The sequence below is a fragment of the Neovison vison genome, chromosome 8 (genome assembly GCF_020171115.1).
Source record: "Neovison vison isolate M4711 chromosome 8, ASM_NN_V1, whole genome shotgun sequence".
Lineage (NCBI taxonomy): Eukaryota > Metazoa > Chordata > Mammalia > Carnivora > Mustelidae > Neogale > Neogale vison.
The window spans coordinates 53386886-53408629 of NC_058098.1; the positions used below are offsets into that span (position 1 = coordinate 53386886).

A 21744-nucleotide genomic window follows, 5' to 3' on the forward strand; every position below is an offset into this window, starting at 1 on the left:
GCTCAAATCAAAATAAATACTAAAAAGAAACAATTAAGCATCTAAGCCATTATTTTTTTATAATGAACAATTAGGTCCCTGAATTGCTTAACTGACAAGAAACACAATAAATAGCCTTTGGAGTCTAAAATATCTTTGTTCCAGGGCGCCTGAGTGGCTCAGTCGGTTATGATCTGCCTTCAGTTCAGGTCATGATCTCAGGATCCTGGGATCCCAGGGTCCACTGACTCCCCAGTCAGTGGGGAGTCAGCTTCTCCCTCTCCCTCTGCTGCTCCCGTTGCTTGCGCTGTCTCACTTGCGTGCGCATGTGCACTCTCTCTCTCTCTCTCTCAAATAAAATCTTAAAATAAATAAAATATCTTTGTTCTATCATCTAAAGTCAGTAAAAATATAATATAAAGACTTTGGATATGTAGCTCAACAAGAAAAAAGGGCAACAGACAATGTGAGTAATAAAGTCATACACTACAAAAATATGCCATCAAAAAAATATATATATAGGTCCTTAGAGAAATTAGTTTGGATTCAAAAACATTTTAAAGTTATCTCAAAGGACCAACCAAGTCTTTCATATAGGTGCTTTATATATATACCACCCCAGCCCGACTTGAGATGGTTTCAAAATATTTGCCAGGAATGAGTCATTAGGTATATATGTATGATATATAAATGACACATATATATGATAGATAATAAAACGCTTCAGTGTGATGAATGGTAAGGGACAAGGAGAATGAGCAGGTGGGAGAGAAGAAAGGAAGAGAAAGCACCTCCTTTAAAAACTCCATTTGGTACAAAAGTTAGAAGCCCAAGCATCAAAAGAAGCTTCTGCTTACCAAGACACCTGAAAGATCACAAAGATAAATGGACACTGGAGAACCACTCCTAATACAGACCTAAGTTAGAAAAGATGCTCTAGGATCTTGCAATGCCATCTTGAAGCCAATGAAACAGATACCTTGTGCTCTCTGACATGAGCTCCTACAGAATCCCACTGAATCTCAGGGTGCCTGGGTGGCTCAGTGGGTTAAACATCTGTCTTTGGCTCAGGTCATGACCACAGGGTCCTAGGATCAAGCCCCGCACTAGGCTCCCTGCTCAGTGGGAACATCCTTTTCCCTCTCCCACTATCCTTCCCCCTGCTCTCATGCTCTTTCTCTGATAAATAAATAAAATCTTTTTTTTTTTTAAAAAAGAAGAAGAAGAAGAAGAAGAATCCACTGTATCTACAAGCTGTCCTGCCCTAGCTAGAGCCTAATAGCCAGAGAACAGAGAACAGCACCAGCCCTGGTAGACGCCTTTGGCCTCTATATAGCTCTAACAGAAAGCCAGAGCAAAGCCCTAGAGCCAGTAAACCCACAGATGCTGGTGATCTCACAGCCCCAGAACACACGTCAAGGGCATGGTCAAGCACCTCGGCTGGAGGGTTCCCTGCAGACCCATCCCCATGCTGTGCCCTCACTCTCAAGCCCCCCCCCTTTTCTTCCCACCCCACGTTTGGCAGTGCCTGCTATCAGGAAGAGAATGGGGGCTGGGATGGGGTAGAAGGCTAGGGGAGAAAACTGCTGTTAACCTCAAGTACTCTGAGTTTCAGTCTCAGTTTAGCTATTGCTTGTTGGAAGATCAGAAACACGTTCTCTGCCTCACTTACACTCAGCTTCCTAGTCAACTTAGCAAGAATGTTATCTCAAAAAACGCAAGTTACTGTAAGTGATGTGTTTTGACAGAATATTAACATGTGCAAGGGAAAACGGGAACTGGGGAGACCACAGTTAACTGAAATCTACGAATACTCCTGTGAGCAAGAAAACCTACCACTTCTTACACATCCTTTTTTTACCAAAACAATAAAAGAAGCAAAACTCAAGGTTCTGCAGTTCATTTTCTCTCATGGTATTTCCTTTCTTCACACCATCCATCCCTACCTCCTCCAACCTCTCACCCTGCAACACTAGGAGTATTAATAATAACTGAAAGATCAGAAGATGTGAGAAGGCAGACACAAAAAGCCTGCATAATCCACAGACTGCTTTATTTGCTGCTAAAATAAAGTCTTCATGCATACACCACATTCACATTCACACAGGAAAGGTCCGAATACCTGAAACTGTATAACTGTTTTTGGTAACTTCATCAGAAGATCAAATGCTAAAATCTTGACTTCTTCAAAAGTGCTGGTAAAACATTCCATTAGTGTGTGGAAGCGACTAATATCAATATCATGGCTCAGCTGATACACTGTTTGGACTTGACCTAAAAATAGAAAAAGATTTAAAAGTGAATAATAAGAGGGGGCGCCTAGCTGGCTCACTTGGTAGAGCATGTGACTCTTGATCTGAGACTCGAGTTCAAGACCCACGTTGGGCATGGAGCCTACTTAAATAAATAATTTTTTTTTAAGTTAATAAAAGAAAAAGGAAATCAACACGTTGAAGTTATCTGATCAAATTTATAGAAAATTGGTGCAAATATTCACATTCACAGTTTACCCATAACAGCACAAAAGAATAATTTTTCCTTATTTCCTAAAATGATAAAATAAATATTAAAGTTCCCCAAATAAAAAGCACTTCTTAAAATTTTGTTTAAAACCACTTCATTCTAGGAACACCTGGGTGGCTCAGTTGGTTAAGCCTCTGCCTTCAGCTTAGGCCTCCTGGGATCAAGTTCCTCATCAGGCTCCCTGAGGCTTCTCCCTCTGACTCTGCCTGTCTCTCTCTCTTTGTCTCTCATGAATAAATGAATTTTTTAAATCTTTAAAAATATATAAATAAACAAAACCACTTCATTCTTTTTCAAAAGGATATACTGTATATAAAAGATTCCTAAATTAGTTTTTAAATAAATAAAAAAAATAATAAATTTAGGAATGACTTCTAAAAAATCTTTGTAAAATGTCTTAACCTAGAATCCAAAGTCCTACCATGTCTTAGTTAAGCCAACACAGAATAACTGATATGATGATGTATCCTACTAGAATTGCTAGGCATCAAAGATAGTGAAGGAGTCTTCTGGCTCTTCAGGCACAAAAGCTCAATTTATCTCCAAAATGGGACAACATTAACTCTTCACCTTAGCAACATGTAGTGCTAGAAGACTGTGGAGCAACATCCTCAGAGAAAGGTGTGGTGAAAAATTATACGTCAACATCCTACTCCAGGGGCGTCAAGTGGCTCAGTTGGTTAAGCATCCAAGTCCTGATTTTGGCTCAGGTCATGATCTCAGTGTCTCAAGATTCAGTACTGCACTGGGCTCCACACTCAGGGCGGAGTCTGCTTGAGGATTCACTCTCTCCATCTGCCCCTCCCCTATGCTCTCTCTGTCTCTCTTGAATAATAAATAAATAAATCTTAAAAAAAAAATCCTACTCTAGCATCAAGAACAATGTCAATAGAAGCATTTTTGAATGTTTAAGAAATTAAGAACTATATTTCCCCAATAACTCTTCTCAAAATAAAGGTGAACTGCAGCCAACCAAGAAATGAACAGAAAAACTATCACAAAAAAATGATGGTAGTCACCAAATCCACTTAACTCTGAGATTAAGACTAAACAATTGTGGCAATAACAGGTTTCACAAAATGCAAAGACCATTAACAAGATTTAACATACTACCCACTCTGATAACACCTGAAAACATGAAGATGTTCAATATGATGCGCATTTCTTTTTTATTTATTTATTTTTTAAAAAAGATTTTTTTTATTTATTTATTTGACAGAGAGAGATCACAAGTAGGAAGAGAGGCAGGCAGTTGCGGGAGGGAAGCAGGCTCTCTGCTGAGTGGAGAACCCGATGCAGGGCTCGATCCCAGGACCCATAACCCAAGCCAAAGCAGAGGGTTAACCCACTGAACTACCCAGGCGCCCCCGCATTTCTTTTTTAATCTTAATTCACAAGTTAGTGCAAACCTGTGAAATTCCTAAAGCAAGAGAGTGGAGTTTTTGTCATTTCATTTCATGCCTCTGATTAAATTTGCTTCTTTTCTAACTCAGATGCTTTTAATTCCTTTTTCTTGCCTTGCTGCTCTGGTTGAAGTTTGCAGTACAAAGATGACACCAGTGGGCAAATGAGCATCTGTGTCTTGTTCCTGATCACAAAGGAAAGACTTTCTTTCAGTCTTTTAACATTGAGTTTGGTGTTAAGTGTGGGTTTTTCATGAATGTCCTTTAACCTACTGAGGAAGCTCCTTTCTAGTCCTAGTTTCTTGAGTTTTTATTTATCATATCAGGATGCTGAATTTTGTCAACAGTTTTTCTGTATCAATTGAGATTACATGGGATTTTTCCCCCATCATTTTAATGTGGTATATTACATCGACTATTTTTTTCTTACATTGAACCACCCCTGCATTCCTGGGATAAATTCCACTTTGGTTAGTCATGGGTATAATACTTTTAATATGGTGTTGGGTTGGGTTTGCTAGTATTCTCTTGAGAATTTTTGCATTTATGCTCATAAGGGCATAGTTTTCTTGTGGTATCTTATAGTTTTTTCTTGTGGTATCTTATAGTTTTCTTGTGGTATCTCCGTCTAGCTTTCGTACTATGGTGATGCTGGCTTCATAGAATCAGTTTGGAAATGTTCCCTCCTGTCCAATTTTTTAGAAGAGTTTGAGAAGAACTGACACTAATTCTTTAAATATTTGGTAGAATTCACCAGTAAAGCCACTCCCTCTGGACTTTCCTTTACTGAGAGGCTTTTAATTACTGACCTGACCTCTTATTTGCTACAGATAACAAATTTTCTATTTGTTAAGTCAGCAATTTGTCTGTTTCTAGGAATCTGTCCATTTCATCTAAGCTACCTAATTTATTGAAAATGTAATTGTTCATAATACTGTCTTAGAATCCTTTTTATTTCTGTAAGGCCAGTACAAATGTCCCTGCTTGTATTTCTGATCTTTGTTATTTGCACCTTCTTTTGTTTTATTCTTAGTATAGCTAAAATTTTGTCAATTTTATTGACCTTTTAAAGAAACAAATGTTTGTTTTCATGGATTCTCTATAATGTTTTCCTATTCCCCATGTTGTTTGTCTTTGTTCTAGTCTTCATTTCCTTCCTTCTACTAAATTTGGGTTAGGTTTGCTCTTCTCTTCTCATTCCTTGAGGTGTAAAGTTAGCTTATTGATTTGAGATCTTTTCTTGTTTTTGTATTTACAGCTCTAAATCTCCCTAACAGCACTGCTTTTGCTTCATCCCATAAGTTCTGATAATTATGCTCTTTTTTCCTTCCTCTCAAAGTATTTTCTAATTTCCCTTATGATTTCCTCTTTGATCCACTGGCTGTTTAGGAGCTTTGCTCAAATCTGAAACCTTCTCTGACATCATTGTATAAAACAGCTCCCCACTCCCCTAGACTCTCTATATTCCCCCAACTTTGCTTCCTGAAATATTTTTTCATAATACTTATCTCCATCTGATATTCTATGTGTTACTTGTTAATATATTGTCAACTCCCTTCACTAAAATATCTAAGCTCAAGAATAGGAAGCATTTTGTTTTGTACACTGCATATCCTTAGCTGCCTGACATATATAAAAAGCATTAAATAAATATTTTCTGGGCAAACCCTTTTAATATAATTGTGAAATCCAATTTTTCACCACGAATACTGTGACATTTATTCTAAGTGAAAAAGGTACATGTGGCTTATTCTTCTTGAACTAGGATATACTTAAGGAAAGGCAGAAACCGTTTTGACTAATCCCAAATCACAGTTCTTCAAAAAAATAATATAAAAACCCACATTCAAGTTCTTGAAGTAAAGGTAAAGAATGAATTTGTGTTTTCCACCCTGTAATTCATGGTTGTGCCTCTTTAGCCCCCTTTAAAGTTCATGGCTAAAGGGGCACCCGGGTGGCTCAGTTGCTTAAGTATCCAGACTCTTGATTTCAGCTCAGGTCATGATCTCAGGGTCATGAGATCCAGGCCTGCATCAGGCTCTGCTCTGGGCATGGAAGCTGCTTAAGATTCTCCCCCCACCCTCTCTCTTCCTCTCTGCTTCTACACTTCCCACCTCCTCACCCTCTCTAGAAAGAAAGAAAGAAGGAAAAAAAGAAAGAAAGAAAGAAGAAAGATAGTTAGTTAATGGGTAAAGTATGGCTTGCTTCATTTGCATTACCTCCCAGTTGTTTAATTAACATAATTACTGTGATATCAGTCACTGCCCAATTATATGTGACTCATTCATTAGGAAGATGACTCAGGTTATTCACTTTTTAAAGTACACTTAAATATATTAAACACTCTCTCAATTAAAAAATTACCTGTGCAATTCAGGCTAGTATTCTTTCTCAACACCTAGGTACAACCATAACTATATTAAACATACAGAAAAATTTTTGTTAAATGGGTAATCAAATCACTCTCAAGAAAAACCTTATTTTCTAAATTCAGTTGCAGTACCATTGAAATTCCCTTAACTGATGGATACCACTGTCTTCATTTTCTGTGCATGTTGTAACACATTACCATAAACCTGGTGGCTCAAAACCACAAACATATATTTTTTCACAGTACTGGAAGCCATTTTGTTTAATGTCCAATTTGTCTGATAGAAGGTGCTGGTGGGGCCATGCGTAGTCTAGACGTTCTAAGGGAAAACTCATGCCTTGCTTTGTTCCACTTCTGGAGGCTGCCAGCATTCTATGGTTTGAAGCCATATACTCCAATCTTCACATCCACTGTCATAGTAACTCCTCCTATTCTGTGTGTCATATCTCCCTCTGTTCCTCTAACAACAGCTATGGTAGCATTTAGGCCCATCCAGATAATTCAGAATTATCTCATTTTAAGATACTTAATTTATCATATCTACAAAGGCCCCTTGTTTACGTAAGGTTCACATTCACAGGTTCTAAAGATTTAATGATAACCTTTGTGGGTTGCTTTTCAGCCTACCACTTATTATCCTAATCAGGTGATCAAATTTATCATCATGAGTAACAGGACAAACCAAACTCATGTACCTCCTGATACGATGCCCTGGGAAGAACACCACATTACCTGTGCAATATTCTTACCCAAAATGCACAACCTAAATCAATCATGAGGAAACAATAAGGCAAACCCAAATGCAGACACATTCTCCCAAAATGTTAATGTTGCAAAACAAAAAACTTTCCAGATTGAAGGAGGCTAAAGAGGCATAACAACAAAATGCACTGTGTAATCTTGGATAGTTTCCCAGATCACAGCAAAAACTTCCCTTTTCCAAAAAAAGCCACTTAACGGGATAACTGGCAAATTTTGTTATGGATTATATATTAGATAACAGCATCATGTCAACATTAAATATCCTGAACTTGATCATTGTGTCATGGCTAGAAAATAAATGAGAGGGAGATAAACCAAATACAGCAAAATATTAACAACTGATGAATCGAGGGAGCGGGTACACGGCTATTCATGAACTATTCCTGAAACTTTGCTGTGGTGGTTTGAATCTTTTCATAATAAAAACTTGAAAAAAAAATGGTGTCCTTCAAATGAAGCAAGGCTGTATTAGCAGCAAAATCCGTCCTCCTCCCTGCCGAAAAATTATACTTTGTTGACAAATTTAAACTAAAAATAATAATACTAAATACTACTACTGCTACTAATAAAAATAATAAGGCAACTATACTATAAAGCTCCCTGGTCCTCTGGCCATTCTCTCCAATAGAACAGCTGAGCAGGATATTTTTCTATTTGACCACAGTCAAGGAAGACTGAGCACAAACAAGAAATCCACATCAAAACATATACACTCAAGTACAGAGATAAAAAGAAATACTGATTGTCAAAAAGGAAAAAAACTGACTCAGAAGGAAGCTAAATGTTCATCCTCTTGAGTGCCCCACAGGAGAAATAAAGGCTATCACTAAACCAGAATGCCTGGAAATGACATCTTCATGTTGCGTTTCTGAAACCAGATCAAGACTTAATGAAACTGACAGCATATAAGGGAAACCACATTTTAACCAAAGAGACTCACTGAGGAATGCTATACATAAAGAGGCCGTTATTTTGTTCTAATTTTTAAAACTTAAAGAACAGACTGTACACTATCTTCAAATAGCAACACATGAATTGGAGATTGAGAGAAGCAACTCTTCTCATAATAAGCATAATCCATGAAAACTGGAGTTTTGGGTTGGGAAATAAAGACCACTGAAAACAACTTCTCAGCCTGACATCCTTTACTGGCAAATTTAATTATGTCCAAGTAAGAATTACAGACTAAGCATAAAAACCTCCCCTAAGAACCTAAACATAAGACAAAAAAAGCTAAACCTTAAAATAAAACAAAATGTTGATAAAGCGTGTTTTGCAAGAAAAAATACTTTCCCGAAACATTATTGAAAGCTTACCTTCTGGGACAGGAAAAACTTCAGCTATTGAGCCTAAAATGGTTAAAGCTGAAAATCTAGTTGGGTAGGAAGACCCAGGAAACAGTGCTTCGAAAAGACGGTTGCAAATGGATGACATGAAATTCTAAAAGAAAAAAAAAAAATTACAGGAAGTATAATCTTTAACTCATAATAGGTTATTTTCAAAGAAACACCTTTAAGAGTGGGGTTCTTCTTTAATTAACAGGGAAAAGATTTTTAGTAACAATGCTATTTACTGCGCTTGACAGTTCAGATTGGTACACTTGACCGTAACCTATATCATGACTTCAACAAACCCCACTTTGGTAGGGTCAACAAGAAGTAAAATTTCTATTGTAGTCCCACAAGAAAATCCAATACCCAGCACCCATTTTTGGTGAAAGCAAGTTCTGAGCTAAAGCTATACAAATATTGGTTTTCTTCACAAGAGATGTTCAGGCATCAAAGACATGTATATTTTTTTAGAAGTTTTTAAATAACCCCCCCAAAAAAATCCAATACAAACTACTTGATAAATATGCTAAGTACAATACTTGATAAATGTGGCTATAATGACACAATTCATAAATAGATCCAACTATCCCATTGTCTTCTATACTCCCCTTTGAGACACTTGCTCTGCCATAAAAAAATGGAGATTTTCAGTAAAATATAATTTTTTAAAAATGGGAAATAGTTCATCCAAGATAAAGTCTTCTTTCTCTGGTTAAAATAATAATTATTATTACTGTCTCTGTATAAGATGGAATAGAAAACCATAAAATTTAAAAGGAAGGGGTCCCTGGTTGGCTCAGTGGGTTAAAGCCTCTGCCTTCCGCTCAGGTCATGATCCCAGACTCCTGGGATCAAGCCCTGCATGGGCTCCCTGCTTCCCCCTTTCTTTCTGCCTGCTTCTCTGCCTACTGTGATCTCTGTCTGTCAAAAAAAAAAAAAAAATCTTAAAAAAAAAAACTTAAAAGGAAAAGCCGTGATTCTCAAGCATCTCACATATACCACTATGCCCTAACAATGTATATTTGTAACTGAGCAGCACATAAGCAGTTCTAGTCCCAACTGATTCCAGAAAAGATCTCAGCATTCATTTATTTGGTCAATGATGTACAATCTGGGGATTTATCCTATAGCCCCTTGCAAGACCTAAGTAAGAGTTTGCTAGTTTTTAAAATCTACTGAGTTTCAAGGGAACAAAGTAGTTATTGAAAATATCCTGGGGGAAAAAAAAAGAAAAAAGAAAAGAAAATATCCTGAGCACCTGGGTGGTTCAGTGGGTTAAGCCTCTGCCTTCAGCTCAGGTCATGATCCCAGGGTCCTGGGATCAAGCCCTGCATCAGGCTCTCTGCTCAGCAGGGAGCCTGCTTCCCCTTCTCTCTCTGCCTGCCTCTCTGCCTACTTGTGATCTATCTCTCTGTGTCAAATAAATAAATAAAATCTTTAAAAAAAAAAAAAGAAAGAAAGAAAGAAAATATCTTAAGCTCATTTTAATTATAAATGAGTAGCACGGTATTCATGTTAAAGGGTAACAAGTTCATCGTATAGGAATGATCTTATCTTAACTGTAGTACCATTTATATTTTTAAAAATAGATTCTTTCCTTCAACCACACTATAACCATAGTGGAGGCATGACCACAGTTTATATATTTATATCCCTAGTTCTAAGCATATTGTCCTAAACATATAGAACAGCCTTGATATATGCTCTTGTCACTTTTAACAGCCTCCAAATACCTTAGCCTAGCACTCAAAAATCTCTTTAGGTTATGCAGGCATCTTCCCTACTTGCCTTTAAGGTTTCTTGCCATGTTATATAGCTAAAGCTATTGAAAAGCGACATTAAAATTGTTAAAAGTGATAGATTTCAAATTGCAAATACCCATACAATGCTAAATTCTGCTACAGTACAAACACAAGAGATGAAACAATTAGGTTACTAGAGAGGGAAACCAACTGCAGCTATGAAATTGCTTTGTACTTCCAGCTTTGTCACTTGTTAGTTGTGTAACTACAAAATGAAATTCCTGAACCTCCACAGCAGCTTCCTCATAGATAAAAATAAAAATAGTTTACTTGTATTCTTAAGGAAACAAAGAAACTTTATTTATTCGTACATATACACATGTGTTAGTTAAGCTCTGTTTTGCTTATTAGAGCAAACAACAAAAAACATCCTATACCCAGCCCCAACTTCATTTTTGAACTCATCTCCTGTTACGTCTCTTTTGTTGCTCCAAGCATCTTACATGTCATTCATTCCCAAGAGTGTATTCACCATTCCCCAAATTCTCCCTGTACTTTCTTACCTCCAAGCTTTCAATTAAGCAGGTGCTAGGGGGAAAACTATTCAGATTTTTAGAAGCGAGAGCAGATGTGCATGGGGGTCTGGCTCTAGCACTTAGTAACTGATGGACCTTGGGCAGGTTATTCAACTTCTCCAAGGTTCCGTTTTTCATTTTCTTTTCAATTAAGCTCTATGCCCAATCTGGGGCTCGAACTCATAACCCAGAGATAAAGAGTTGCACGCTCTACTGACTGAGCCAGCCAGGCACCCGAGTTTTCACATTTGTTAAGGGAGGATAATAATGCCTATCTCACAGCTTTGTTATTAAATGAGAATGTGGGTACAAAGCATTTTCTAAACTTAAAAGTTTTTAAGTTCATAATATTAGTTACTTAGGCATGAAATAATCTCCTTCCCTAGACTAGAAGACATCTTTTCCAACTAACAGCCTCCTCTTCTCTCCCGTACGTAATTTATTGATTGGCAAAGCCTACCATACACCATGCGTGACACCCGCTATTATAAAGACAATGATAAGTAATTTAGAGCCAAAGTCACAATCTCCGAAAGCCACAGATGACTATAATTGGGAGGTAATATCAGAACCATGAGAATGACTCAGATTACGACGCTAAAGGGCTAAGTTTCCAAAAACACATATATTTACAAGGTCAAACTATGAAACCATGCATATGTGAAAATTCAGAATGTCAATTCACAACTGTATAGGTTTTGCGTTTTAAGTACTTAACTCGGTTTTCACAAATGTCACTTTACCCCTTGAAAAAGAAGCAAAAGAGCTGTGTTTTCTTAGAACATCTAGCAATGATAAGAAAGGCTGAAAATAACCTGTCCACACACAAAGCAAGTGCTCAGAATACACTCTAGTCACTTTTAATAACTCCCAGCATTAGGGTGGGAGGCTTTTTAGGGTGATTTAGAATTTACAAAGAGCTTTCTTATTTAATCCTCAAAATCAGCCTTTTCAGAGAGGTTACTCAGCCCACTTACAGTCAAACAGACTCATCAAGTAAGCCAACTAATCAGCAGCAGAAATGGGACTAAACGCATGTCCTTCAAGTTTAGGTTGTCACTGTCCCATCTTCACTCTTGGGATTTTACAAAGATGAAGCTGACGTCAGCCTTGGTACAGCAATATTCCTCTTTAGATGATTTTTTACCTTTCAAATATAAAATGGAAAGCTAAGGGCCATCCATACTAATCCTCAGAGTAGGTAGTGAGTGTACCATGGCTCCAATGTATCATTAATTTACTGTAATTGTTTTCCTATATGCAATATAATCGATGAGCTCTGTCCTCTATCTAGGTCTTAAAGACAGGAGGATTCCTGCTTCTGAGAGGCTAGATCTGAAGTAAGAAACCAGTAATAAACTCATTCTGTTCTGATGGACAGACATATAAGGCTGTCAAGCTGAGCCCTGGCCCAGACTAGAGCTGCTGTATCTGGGGTTCCATCCATATCATTAACACAGGGCCCCAAAACCTAGCCCTACCCTTCATGCTCCCTCCCAAATGGGATGGAACACCAACCAGGAGGCACCAATATCAAGCCACTGTAAGTCATATTAGTCTAAAGGGGAAGCAGGCCCAGATACAGCAATCTTCTACCCTGGGATCGAGTGGAGGAGTTCGGGGCCAGCAATTAGTTTTTTGTTGAAGTACCAAATTCACATGGCCCACATTAAGCTGTAAAGGATTGAGGTTAACCCATTACTGTTACTCTGTAACAGGTCTCAAATCTAGCACGGGTTCCACGACTCAGGGTACCTCAAGAGAAAAAGCACCAGAAGGAATATGTAAAACCAGTTTGAAGGAAAGAAACACAGAAATACCATTCACCATGAGACTTCCATGTACTTCCCTTTAATGTTTATTCATAATTATTCTATGTTTCTTAAATACCCATATGTCTAGAAATAGATCACCTACCTTATATTGCTGTAAAGAAACAGAAGGGGGCTGTGTGGTTAACTCATTCTCTGGTTCATGTTTGGATCTACTTTGCTCCAGTTTATAAAGTACCTGGGAACTTTCCTGTATCCTACAGAACAACTTTTAAGAAAAAGAAAAATGAAGCATATATAAGCCACATTAGTCTTAAATATCAGTCAAAAAAAAGGCAAAGGACAAATTTTCTAAATTCTTTAGACTAAAACTTCAAGAGAGGGGAGTACTGGTTTCTAACTCTTAATTAAATTCATAGTTTCCCTCTGACAGAAAATTAACATATATTTTAAAAAACAAAATCAAAATACTACTGCAAACCAGAATACACAGTCATTAAATCCCCCATAGTTTTATTTCCTTTAGGTTGACATGAAACTAAAGATATACTCACTTCTGTACTCTCCCAATTGTTCATCCCATAAATGAGGCATGTAATTAAGCTGAGTTGAATTAGTCAACAATGACCATTTCATGAGGCCCTTAAAATGATAAAATTACAAGGGCATCTTTCTTCCTTTCACCAAAGTTTTCCTAAAATACCTTTCATCCAGAAAGATCCATCACATTTTTTTTCTTTCCAAAAAAAAGAGCTCAAGTTGACTTATTTTGCACCAAAATGAAAGGACTTTACACCTTGGATTTGAATCTCAAATGTAAACTCTGTGGAATCACAGAATGGTCCACAGATAGGCCATGAAGGGATGTTCACAGGCAGTCCAATCACATGACCATTATTCTCACACTCTCCCAAAATCTGAGCTCTTTTCAAACATGATCTGCGGAGCAGGGTTCACCACTTTCCTGTACTCTCTGATGAGAAACTCTACCTTTTTAAGAAGAGAACAAATCTGCTGCCGCACTCCTGGAGACTGACTGTTAAGATTGTATGTGATAAAGAATTCAATCCACTCCATTTCTTCCGTGGACACCATTTCTGTGCTTCGATTACTTTCACAAAGCAAGCCTAAAGTATCTATCCGTACCTAAAACAAATGAGAAGCAATAAAATGTTAATTTTTCAGTGAAATAAGCAAATTGTAGACTACCTGACATGTTTATTTACATAAGCTACCAAGAGAGGCGGGAACCAGTAAACCTCAGTTTACCCATGTATACTCCAGAAAGGTTCCCTCATCCCAAAGATCCTGGGGCTGTAACTCATATAAAATTATTTTATTATATGTGTCTATTGGTATTTGTAAGTCAACAATCTTAAAGATTGTTATTCCATGGTAATGTTTAACTTCATTTTTTTCTTTCTACTTTACCCCAGGACCTCATCACCTCACTCTTGGGTTACCATCAGGCACATCTAACAAGGCTTCTGGTTTCTTTTTGCTCTCTCACTGGAAATTCATCTCTGTTGCTATTAATTCTACTTCCTTGCTAAAGGCAGAATGGCTCTGGTTCCCAGTTACTGACTGAATGAAATCTGAAGTCTTCAACCTCACATTGGAGGCCTCCAAAAAATGGACCAAACCCTCTAGTCCTGCCAAACATCCTGACTCATCCTCCAGAACTTGTTTTGGGTTCTTCCATTTTAGTATTTATTATGTGGGGTTTTTAAAAATCATTTTGTTTACTTTTTCTTCATCATAGTAAGTGTACTCTTAAATTCCCACCCCCTATTTCCCCCATCCCCCCAACCACCTCCCCTCTGGTAACTGTTTGTTCTCTATAGTTAAGGGTCTGTTTCTTTATGTCTTTCTTTTTTCCTTTGTTCATTTGTTTTGTTTCCTAAATTCCACAGGAGTGAGATCACATGGTATTTATCTTTCTCTGACTTATTTCACTTAGTTATATCCATGTTATTGCAAATGGCCAAGATTTCATTCCTTTTTGTAGCTGAGTAATATTCCATTGTATGTGTGTGCCTGTATACATATTTAATCACCTCTTCATTATCCATTCATGTATCCATGGACACTACAGCTGTTTCCATAGTTTAGCTATTATAAATAATATTGTATGTATCCCTTTGAATTAGCGTTTTCAGATTTGGGGGGGTAAAAACACAGTAGTGTAATTACTGGACCACCGGGGTAGTTCTATTTCTAATTTTTTGAGGAATCTCCATACTGTTTTCCACAGTGGCTATAGTAGTTTGCATTCCTACCAATAGTTCACAAGGGCTCCTTTTTCTCCACATCCTTGACAACACTTGTTGTTTCTTATGGTATTGACTTTAGCCATTCTGATAGGCATGAGGTGCTACCCCACTGTAGTTCTGATTTACAGTTCCCTGATGATGATGAGTGATGTTGAGCATCTTTTCATGCATCTGTTGCCATCTAACTGTGTTCCTTAGAGAAATGTCTGTTCATATCCTCTGCCTATTTTTAAATTGGATTATTTATTCTTTGTGTATTAAGTTGTATCAGTTCTTTATATATTTTGGATACTAACCCTTTATTGGATATGTCATTTTCAAATATCTTCTCCCATTCAGTAGGCTGCCTTTTCGTTTTCTTATTTCCTTTGCTATGCAGAAGCTTTTTATTTTTATGTAGTCCCAATAGTTTATTTTTGCTTTTGTTTCCCTTGCCTCAGGAGACAGATCTAGAAAAATGCTGTTATAGCTAATGTCAGAGAGATTACTGCCAGTGCTCTCTTCCAGGATTTTTATGGTTTTAGGTCTCACATTTAGGTCCTTAATCTATTTTGGGTTTATTTTTGTGTACAGTGAAAGAAAGGGGTCCAGTTTCATTCTTTTGCATGTGGCTGTCCAGTTTTCCCAGCACCATATTTTTCCTATTGTATATTCATCCCTCCTTTGTCAAAGATTAATTGACCATATAATTGTGGGTTTATTTCTGGGTTTTCTGTTCTAGTCCATTGATCTGTGTGTCTGTTTTTATACCAGCACCATACTGTTTTAATTACTACTATTCTTTAACATAACTTGAAATGTAGAATTGTGATACCTCCTGTTTTATTTTTCTTTCTCCAGATTGCTTTGGCTAGGGGTGCCTGGGTGACTCAGTTGGTTAAGCATCTGCTTCAGCTCAGGTCACGATCCCAGAGTCCTGGGATCAAGCCCGGCATCAGGCTCCCTGCTCAGTAGGGAGTCCGCTTCTCCCTCTGTAATTCCCATACCCTCGCCCCTATTCATGCTTGTGCACTCTGTCTCTTGCTCTCCCTCTCCCTGAAATAAATACTTAAAAAAAAAAAAAAAGATTATTTTGGCTATTTGCGGTCTTTCATAGGGTTCCATACAAATTTTAGGATTGTTTGTTCTAGTTCTATGGGAAAAGCCATTGGTATTTTGTTAGGGACTACGTTAAATGTGTAGATTGCTTTGGGTAGTACAGATACTGTAACAATATTTGTTCTTCCAACCGATGAGCAGAAATGTCTTTCCCTTTCTTTGCATTGTCTTGAATTCCTTTCATCAATGTTTTATAGCTTTCAGAACACAGGTCTTTCATCTCCTTGGTTATATTTATTCCTAGATATTTTATTGGTTTTGGTGCTGCAACTGTAAATAGTATTGCTTTCTTAATTTCACTTCCTGCTGCTTCATTATTAGTGTATAGGAATACAAAAAAATTTCTGTACATTGATTTTCTACCTTGTGACTTTACTGAATTCATTTATCAGTTCTGGTGTTCTCCCATTTTGTGTGCTGGCTCAATGCTTCTTCTCCTTTAATCCCATTTAACACGTTCCTAATCAACCACTACCTACCCTGTTCTGAGCCCCTCAAGTTCTTATGCATAAAGGAGCACTTATATCTGTGTTATTTTCTAAGAGTTTCCAGTTGTTTTATGCATGTTTTCTTGTTCCTCCAACTAAAATTTAAATAGCCTGAAAAGTCAACACTTTTCACTTTTCTTTTTAAGACTTTTTTTATTTTAGAGGGAGATAGAGTGAGAGAGAAAGCACAAGCAGGAGGAGCGGCAGGCAGAGGGAGAAGCAGGCTCCCCGCTGAGTAGCACCCTCCCCCCAACCCTGCCGCCACCAACTAAGGGGTCAATCCCAGGACCTGAGCCAAAGGCAGACTGAGCCACCCAGTTGCCCCTACACTTTTCACTTTCAATTCATCCTCCTTACAGATACCTTAAAACAGTGCTGAGCTCAACATGGGGGCCTCTATATTGGACTGCTAACTGAAAAAATAAATCAGGGATCTACTGCATGTATGAAATTCCCAGATATTTTGTTTACTTACTTGGCAGTGCTGATGAATTAAGCCTTGTTTTATTCTTGCACTGGACACAAGGTTCCTCCAGGCATCAGTTGCAGACTGAAGATGTCCATGAGCTCTAGCTGTTCGCAGACATGCCATCAAAGCTCCCAGAGCCCCTCTACTATCAAAAGACCCTAAGGATGGTAAAGATCGTTCTTGTCTCAAAGGCACAATAACACAGGCAACTACTGTACTATGCAACAACTGCCACAACTTTCATTTTGCAATTATAATTTCAAGAAATAAAAATAATATTTTAAATTCTAACATGAATTAAAGTTCCTATGATAAAATAATCATTATTGAAAAGAACTTGATTGTTCTTGTGTCAATAATTTGAAGTAAGCATAATCTGCTTATGTAAACCTAAATAAATCATTATTTTTTGCTATTTTTAGCTTTTCCTTTACACCTAGAAATGAACCAAAGTGATTCGGGGGGGGGGAAATCAAGTAGACAAATTATTTAAAACAATAAGAACAAATAAAATGACTTTCAGCCAAAATTGGGAAAAACACTTTAGTGGCTAAATACCATTATTTTTCTAAAAACAAACACTAAGCCTCTGTACATATTTTGGAGTTACTGTTTCTCCCTAGTAAAAAAGATAAAAGGAGGATTACAAGGAGCCTGATCCTTTTAGAGGCTAGGACATCAGTCATTATTAACAGAACAGGGAACCCTGGCTCAAAGGGAACACTGATTAAAAAAAAAATAGAGACTGCCTTACTTCAGAACAGATTCATGAATCTTGAATTTTAGATGGCTTCTCAAAAAGGCAAGAACAATTGGTTGTTTAAACTACAAATAATGAGGGACGCCTGGGTGGCTCAGTTGGTTAAGCAGCTGCCTTCCGCTCGGGTCATGATCCCAGTGTCCTGGGTTCGAGTCCCACATCGGGCTCCTTGCTCGGCAGGGAGCCTGCTTCTCCCTCTGCCTCTGCCTGCCTCTCTGTCTGCCTGTGCTCTCTCTCCCTCTCTCTGACAAATAAATAAAATCTTTAAAAAAAAAAAACTACAAATAATGAAAAATAAACCAACTACAAATAACGGCTTTTTTTGTGTATGGAAATCAGATTTTTCCAGCTACCTCATGGTCACTCTTTTAAGTATTGAAAGTTTTCTATTATTTTCAGTTGTTTGTTTTTTTTTTTTTTTTTTTTTTTTTTTGAGAGAGAGAGTGCCTGTGCAGTGGGGGTCAGGGGAGGAGGAGAGGGAGACAAAGAGAGGGAATTTTTTTTTTTTTTTAAGAGAGGGAATCTTTTTTTTTTTTTTTTAAGATTTTTTATTTATTTATTTGACAGACAGAGATCACAAGTAGGCAGAGAGAAAGGGGGAAGCAGACTCCCTGCCGAGCAAAGAGCCCAATGTGGGGCTCGATCCCAGGATCCTGGGATCATGACCTGAGCCAAAGGCAGAGGCTTCAACCCACTGAGCCACCCAGGCGCCCCTAAAGAGAGGGAATCTTAAGCAGGCTCCATGCTCAGCACAGAGCCCAATGTGAGACTCAATCTCATGACCCTGAGATCATGACCTGAGCTGAAATCAAGAGTTGGATGCTAGGGTGCCTGGATGGCTTAGTCGGTTAAGCACCTGCCTTCAGCTCAAGTCATAATCCCAGTGTCCTGGGATGGAGCCCCACATCGGGCTCCCTGTTCAGCAGGGAGTCTACTTCTCCCTTTCCTTCTGCCTCTCCCCCTGCTTGTGCTTCCTCTCTCTTTCTCTCTAGCACTCTCTCTCAAATAAATAAAATCTTTAAAAAAAAAAAAAGAGTTGGATGCTTAGCCAACTGAGCCACCCAGGCATCCCTTGTAAATATTCTTTAATTATGATGCAGAGTATCATATTCCTGCTTTGCTAAACAGAATACAGTAATTTTAAGATTCAAACAATAAAGTCAGGATCATCATTTACACATTAATTACTTAACTATGCTTTAATGCAGTGATTCCTTCTGGGTTACCAAATTTCTGTGGAATGTTTACCCTCTATCCTAAATGACCAGAGAGAGTTGTTTCTTGAGGTCACCACATCTACATTTTTTGTCTCTTCCCCAGAGATTAAAAACTGCTACTGCCAGTTTACCTATCTTGATCCTTGCCAGAAACAATTTTTAATTACTGTTTCAAGCACTAGCATAAGCAACTTATATAAAATACTCCAACTGTTATGAGTGTTACATACGTCTGAAAACCTAACAAATAAGTACTTGGTAAATGGATTAAAACTAGTAAAAAAGAGAACCTTATAAACATAACTGGAATCAATCCTTAGCTTATAGAAATGACTTCAGCCAAAAAAACTCTACTCCACTCTGGACAGGAACATTAGCCTCAATCTGAAATCTCTATCGTTAATATTTACTATTTATGTAAGTGGTAATATTTAAATCTGAATATGGTCCACATCTGCCCAGATACCTAACCTTAAACATCTTAACTAGAAATTCCTAAAAGAATGATTCCTTTTCTTACCAGTGTTAGCATCAGCAGAAGTTTGAAGAATCTTTACCATGTAGCTTAAGCTTTCAGGGCTGCAATTCAATAATTTTGGCAAGTAATAATCAATCACATAAGATTTTTGATCCAGATTTCCTTCACACAGTATAAAAAGGAGAGGAGAAACCCAAGTCTCGTGCCACTCATCAATCCAAGTAGTGTCAACAGCCTGGGACTTCAAATGACTCTTGTGATTTCTGAACATGGTTTCTAAAAGGTCACTTGCATAAGGTACCAAGGACTGGTCTCCCATCACCTCTAAGATTTGTGATGGAATAGTTTTAGCTAGTGCCAAAATATGTCCAATTCCCATGTAATCTACTAAACAACCAAGGCATGCATACTTCCCTTTCACATGCCATTCCAACTGCAGAAGATTCTCGGTCAGATCACAGATGAAACGATCGGCAGCCAAACCTGACGCTTCGGAGTCTGACTTTTCTTTAGTGAGCTGATGCATGTGGAGAATATTTCTGAATATAATTTTGGTTTGGTGTCTCAAAGCATCCAGTGGATGTTCCCAGTGGGTATAGACATATTCCAAAAGTCTCCCAACTATACTTGAATTCCCATTCAGACTGTCCTTTAGGCTTGGGGAACTTGATTCAAGGACATGTATGGCTGAATTGGCCCAGGATGCCAAAATTCTAGACAGAAACAATTCCAGAGTTGATTCCTTGATCCTGAAGAAAAAGGAGCCATGTTGTTATAAAATGACTAGTAATAAATTTCATTTTATAATCATCTAGATTTTAAAAATATAAAAGACAAAGATCAGATTTCTCATTAGAAAATGAGCAGAAAATTCAATAATTATTAAATTTACAATGCCAAAATAGATGTCAAATTATAAATGAATCTTTTCATCTTAGAGAAATAATCCAAAAAGGGACACAATAAACTTTTGGGAGTGGTGGAAATGTTCATTATTTTTATTTTGATAATGGTTTCACATGTGTTTTAAAACATATTGAGAGGGGCGCCTGGGTGGCTCAGTTGGTTAAGTGACCAACTCTTGGTTTTGGCTCAGGTCATGATCTCAAGGTCATGAGATCAAGCTCTGCATTGGGCTCTGCACTGGGCGTGGAGACTGCTTATGATTCTTTCTCCCTCTCCTTCTGCCCCTCCCCGCCACCCCTTCGCTAAAAAATAAATAAATAAATAAATAAATAATTTTTACATTCCTTTAAAATATGCACAATTTTTACTTATATATAAACTGAAAAACGTGAAAAATTTATTTTAGAACACAGTACTTTTCTTCCTTTACCTACATGTCCATTACTATCAAGGTATATCTATGGTTTGACATTTTTTTTTTTTTTAAGATTTTATTTATTTGACAGACAGAGATCACAAGTTAGGCGGAAAGGCAGGCAGAGAGATGGGGGCAAGCAGGCTCCCTGCTAAGCAGAGAGCCCAATGCAGGGCTCGATCCCAGGACTCTTGAGATCATGACCTGAGCCGAAGGCAGAGGCTTTAACCCAGTGAGCCACCCAGGCGCCCCTGGCTTGACATTTTAAACACATGATCATGGGACGCCTGGGTGGCTCGGTTGGTTGAGCAGCTGCCTTCGGCTCAGGTCATGATCCCAGCGTCCTGGGATCGAGTCCCACATCGGGCTCCTTGCTCGGCAGGGAGCCTGCTTCTCCCTCTGCCTCTGCCTGCCTCTCTGTCTGCCTGTGCTCACTCTCTCTCCCTCTCTCTCTGACAAATAAATAAATAAAATCTTTAAAAAAAAAAAAGAAAGAAAAAAGGATAAACACATGATCACTTTCAAGTGTTATGAAAAAAATACCCCCCCCCAAAAAAAACCCACAAACACAATCCAATGAAGTCAAATGATCTGGTTGCAGTTCTCGCTCAGTTGCTTATTAGCAATACACTCCTAAGTTTGAGCATTTACTTTTCTAACTTCACTTTACCTACTCAATACGTTAGATTTCCTATCTTATCTATCAGACATGTGAGGCTTATACTGAATTACCTATGTTGACGTTGTTCATAAACTAAAATGCAGCATTCGAAATGTTCAGTACAGGTTCACCTCCACCAATATCTGTAACTACCCCCCCTTCATCTTACCTTCTCTTATTCTAATTTCATACTCATTTCATGGCCTACATGTTGTCTTCCCTTTTTAAGGTTTTATTTATTTATTTGACAGAGAGATTGCATGCACAAGCAGGCGGAGCAGAACGCAGAGGGAGAAGCAGGATCCCCGCTGAGCAAGAAGCCCAATGTGGGACTCGATCCCAGGATCCTGGGATCATGACCTGAGCCGAAGGCAGCCACTTTTCCTACTGAGCCACCCAGGCATCCCTGTTATCTTCCTTTTAATTACTCTATGTACTTTTCATGGAATTACTAAATATGCTAGTTCAGTTGACATCTTTGAAATGTCTGACAAGCAAAACAGAGTAGGAGACAGTAGCCT

General features: G+C 38.0%; 1 protein-coding gene across 6 annotated transcripts in view; it reads right to left on the reverse strand.

The window, feature by feature from the left end:
- THADA (THADA armadillo repeat containing) overlaps positions 1-21744 on the reverse strand; it is a 321965-nt gene that overhangs the window by 283194 nt on the left and 17027 nt on the right. For all 6 annotated transcript variants that reach the window (XM_044263601.1, XM_044263604.1, XM_044263603.1 and 3 more), the window contains 6 exons: positions 19284-19990; positions 16793-16944; positions 13449-13604; positions 12604-12726; positions 8355-8478; positions 2102-2253 (listed from right to left, as the gene is read on the reverse strand). In XM_044263601.1, the coding sequence (XP_044119536.1) occupies positions 2102-2253; positions 8355-8478; positions 12604-12726; positions 13449-13604; positions 16793-16944; positions 19284-19990 (1414 nt within the window). The remainder of the gene's footprint in view (positions 1-2101; positions 2254-8354; positions 8479-12603; positions 12727-13448; positions 13605-16792; positions 16945-19283; positions 19991-21744) is intronic.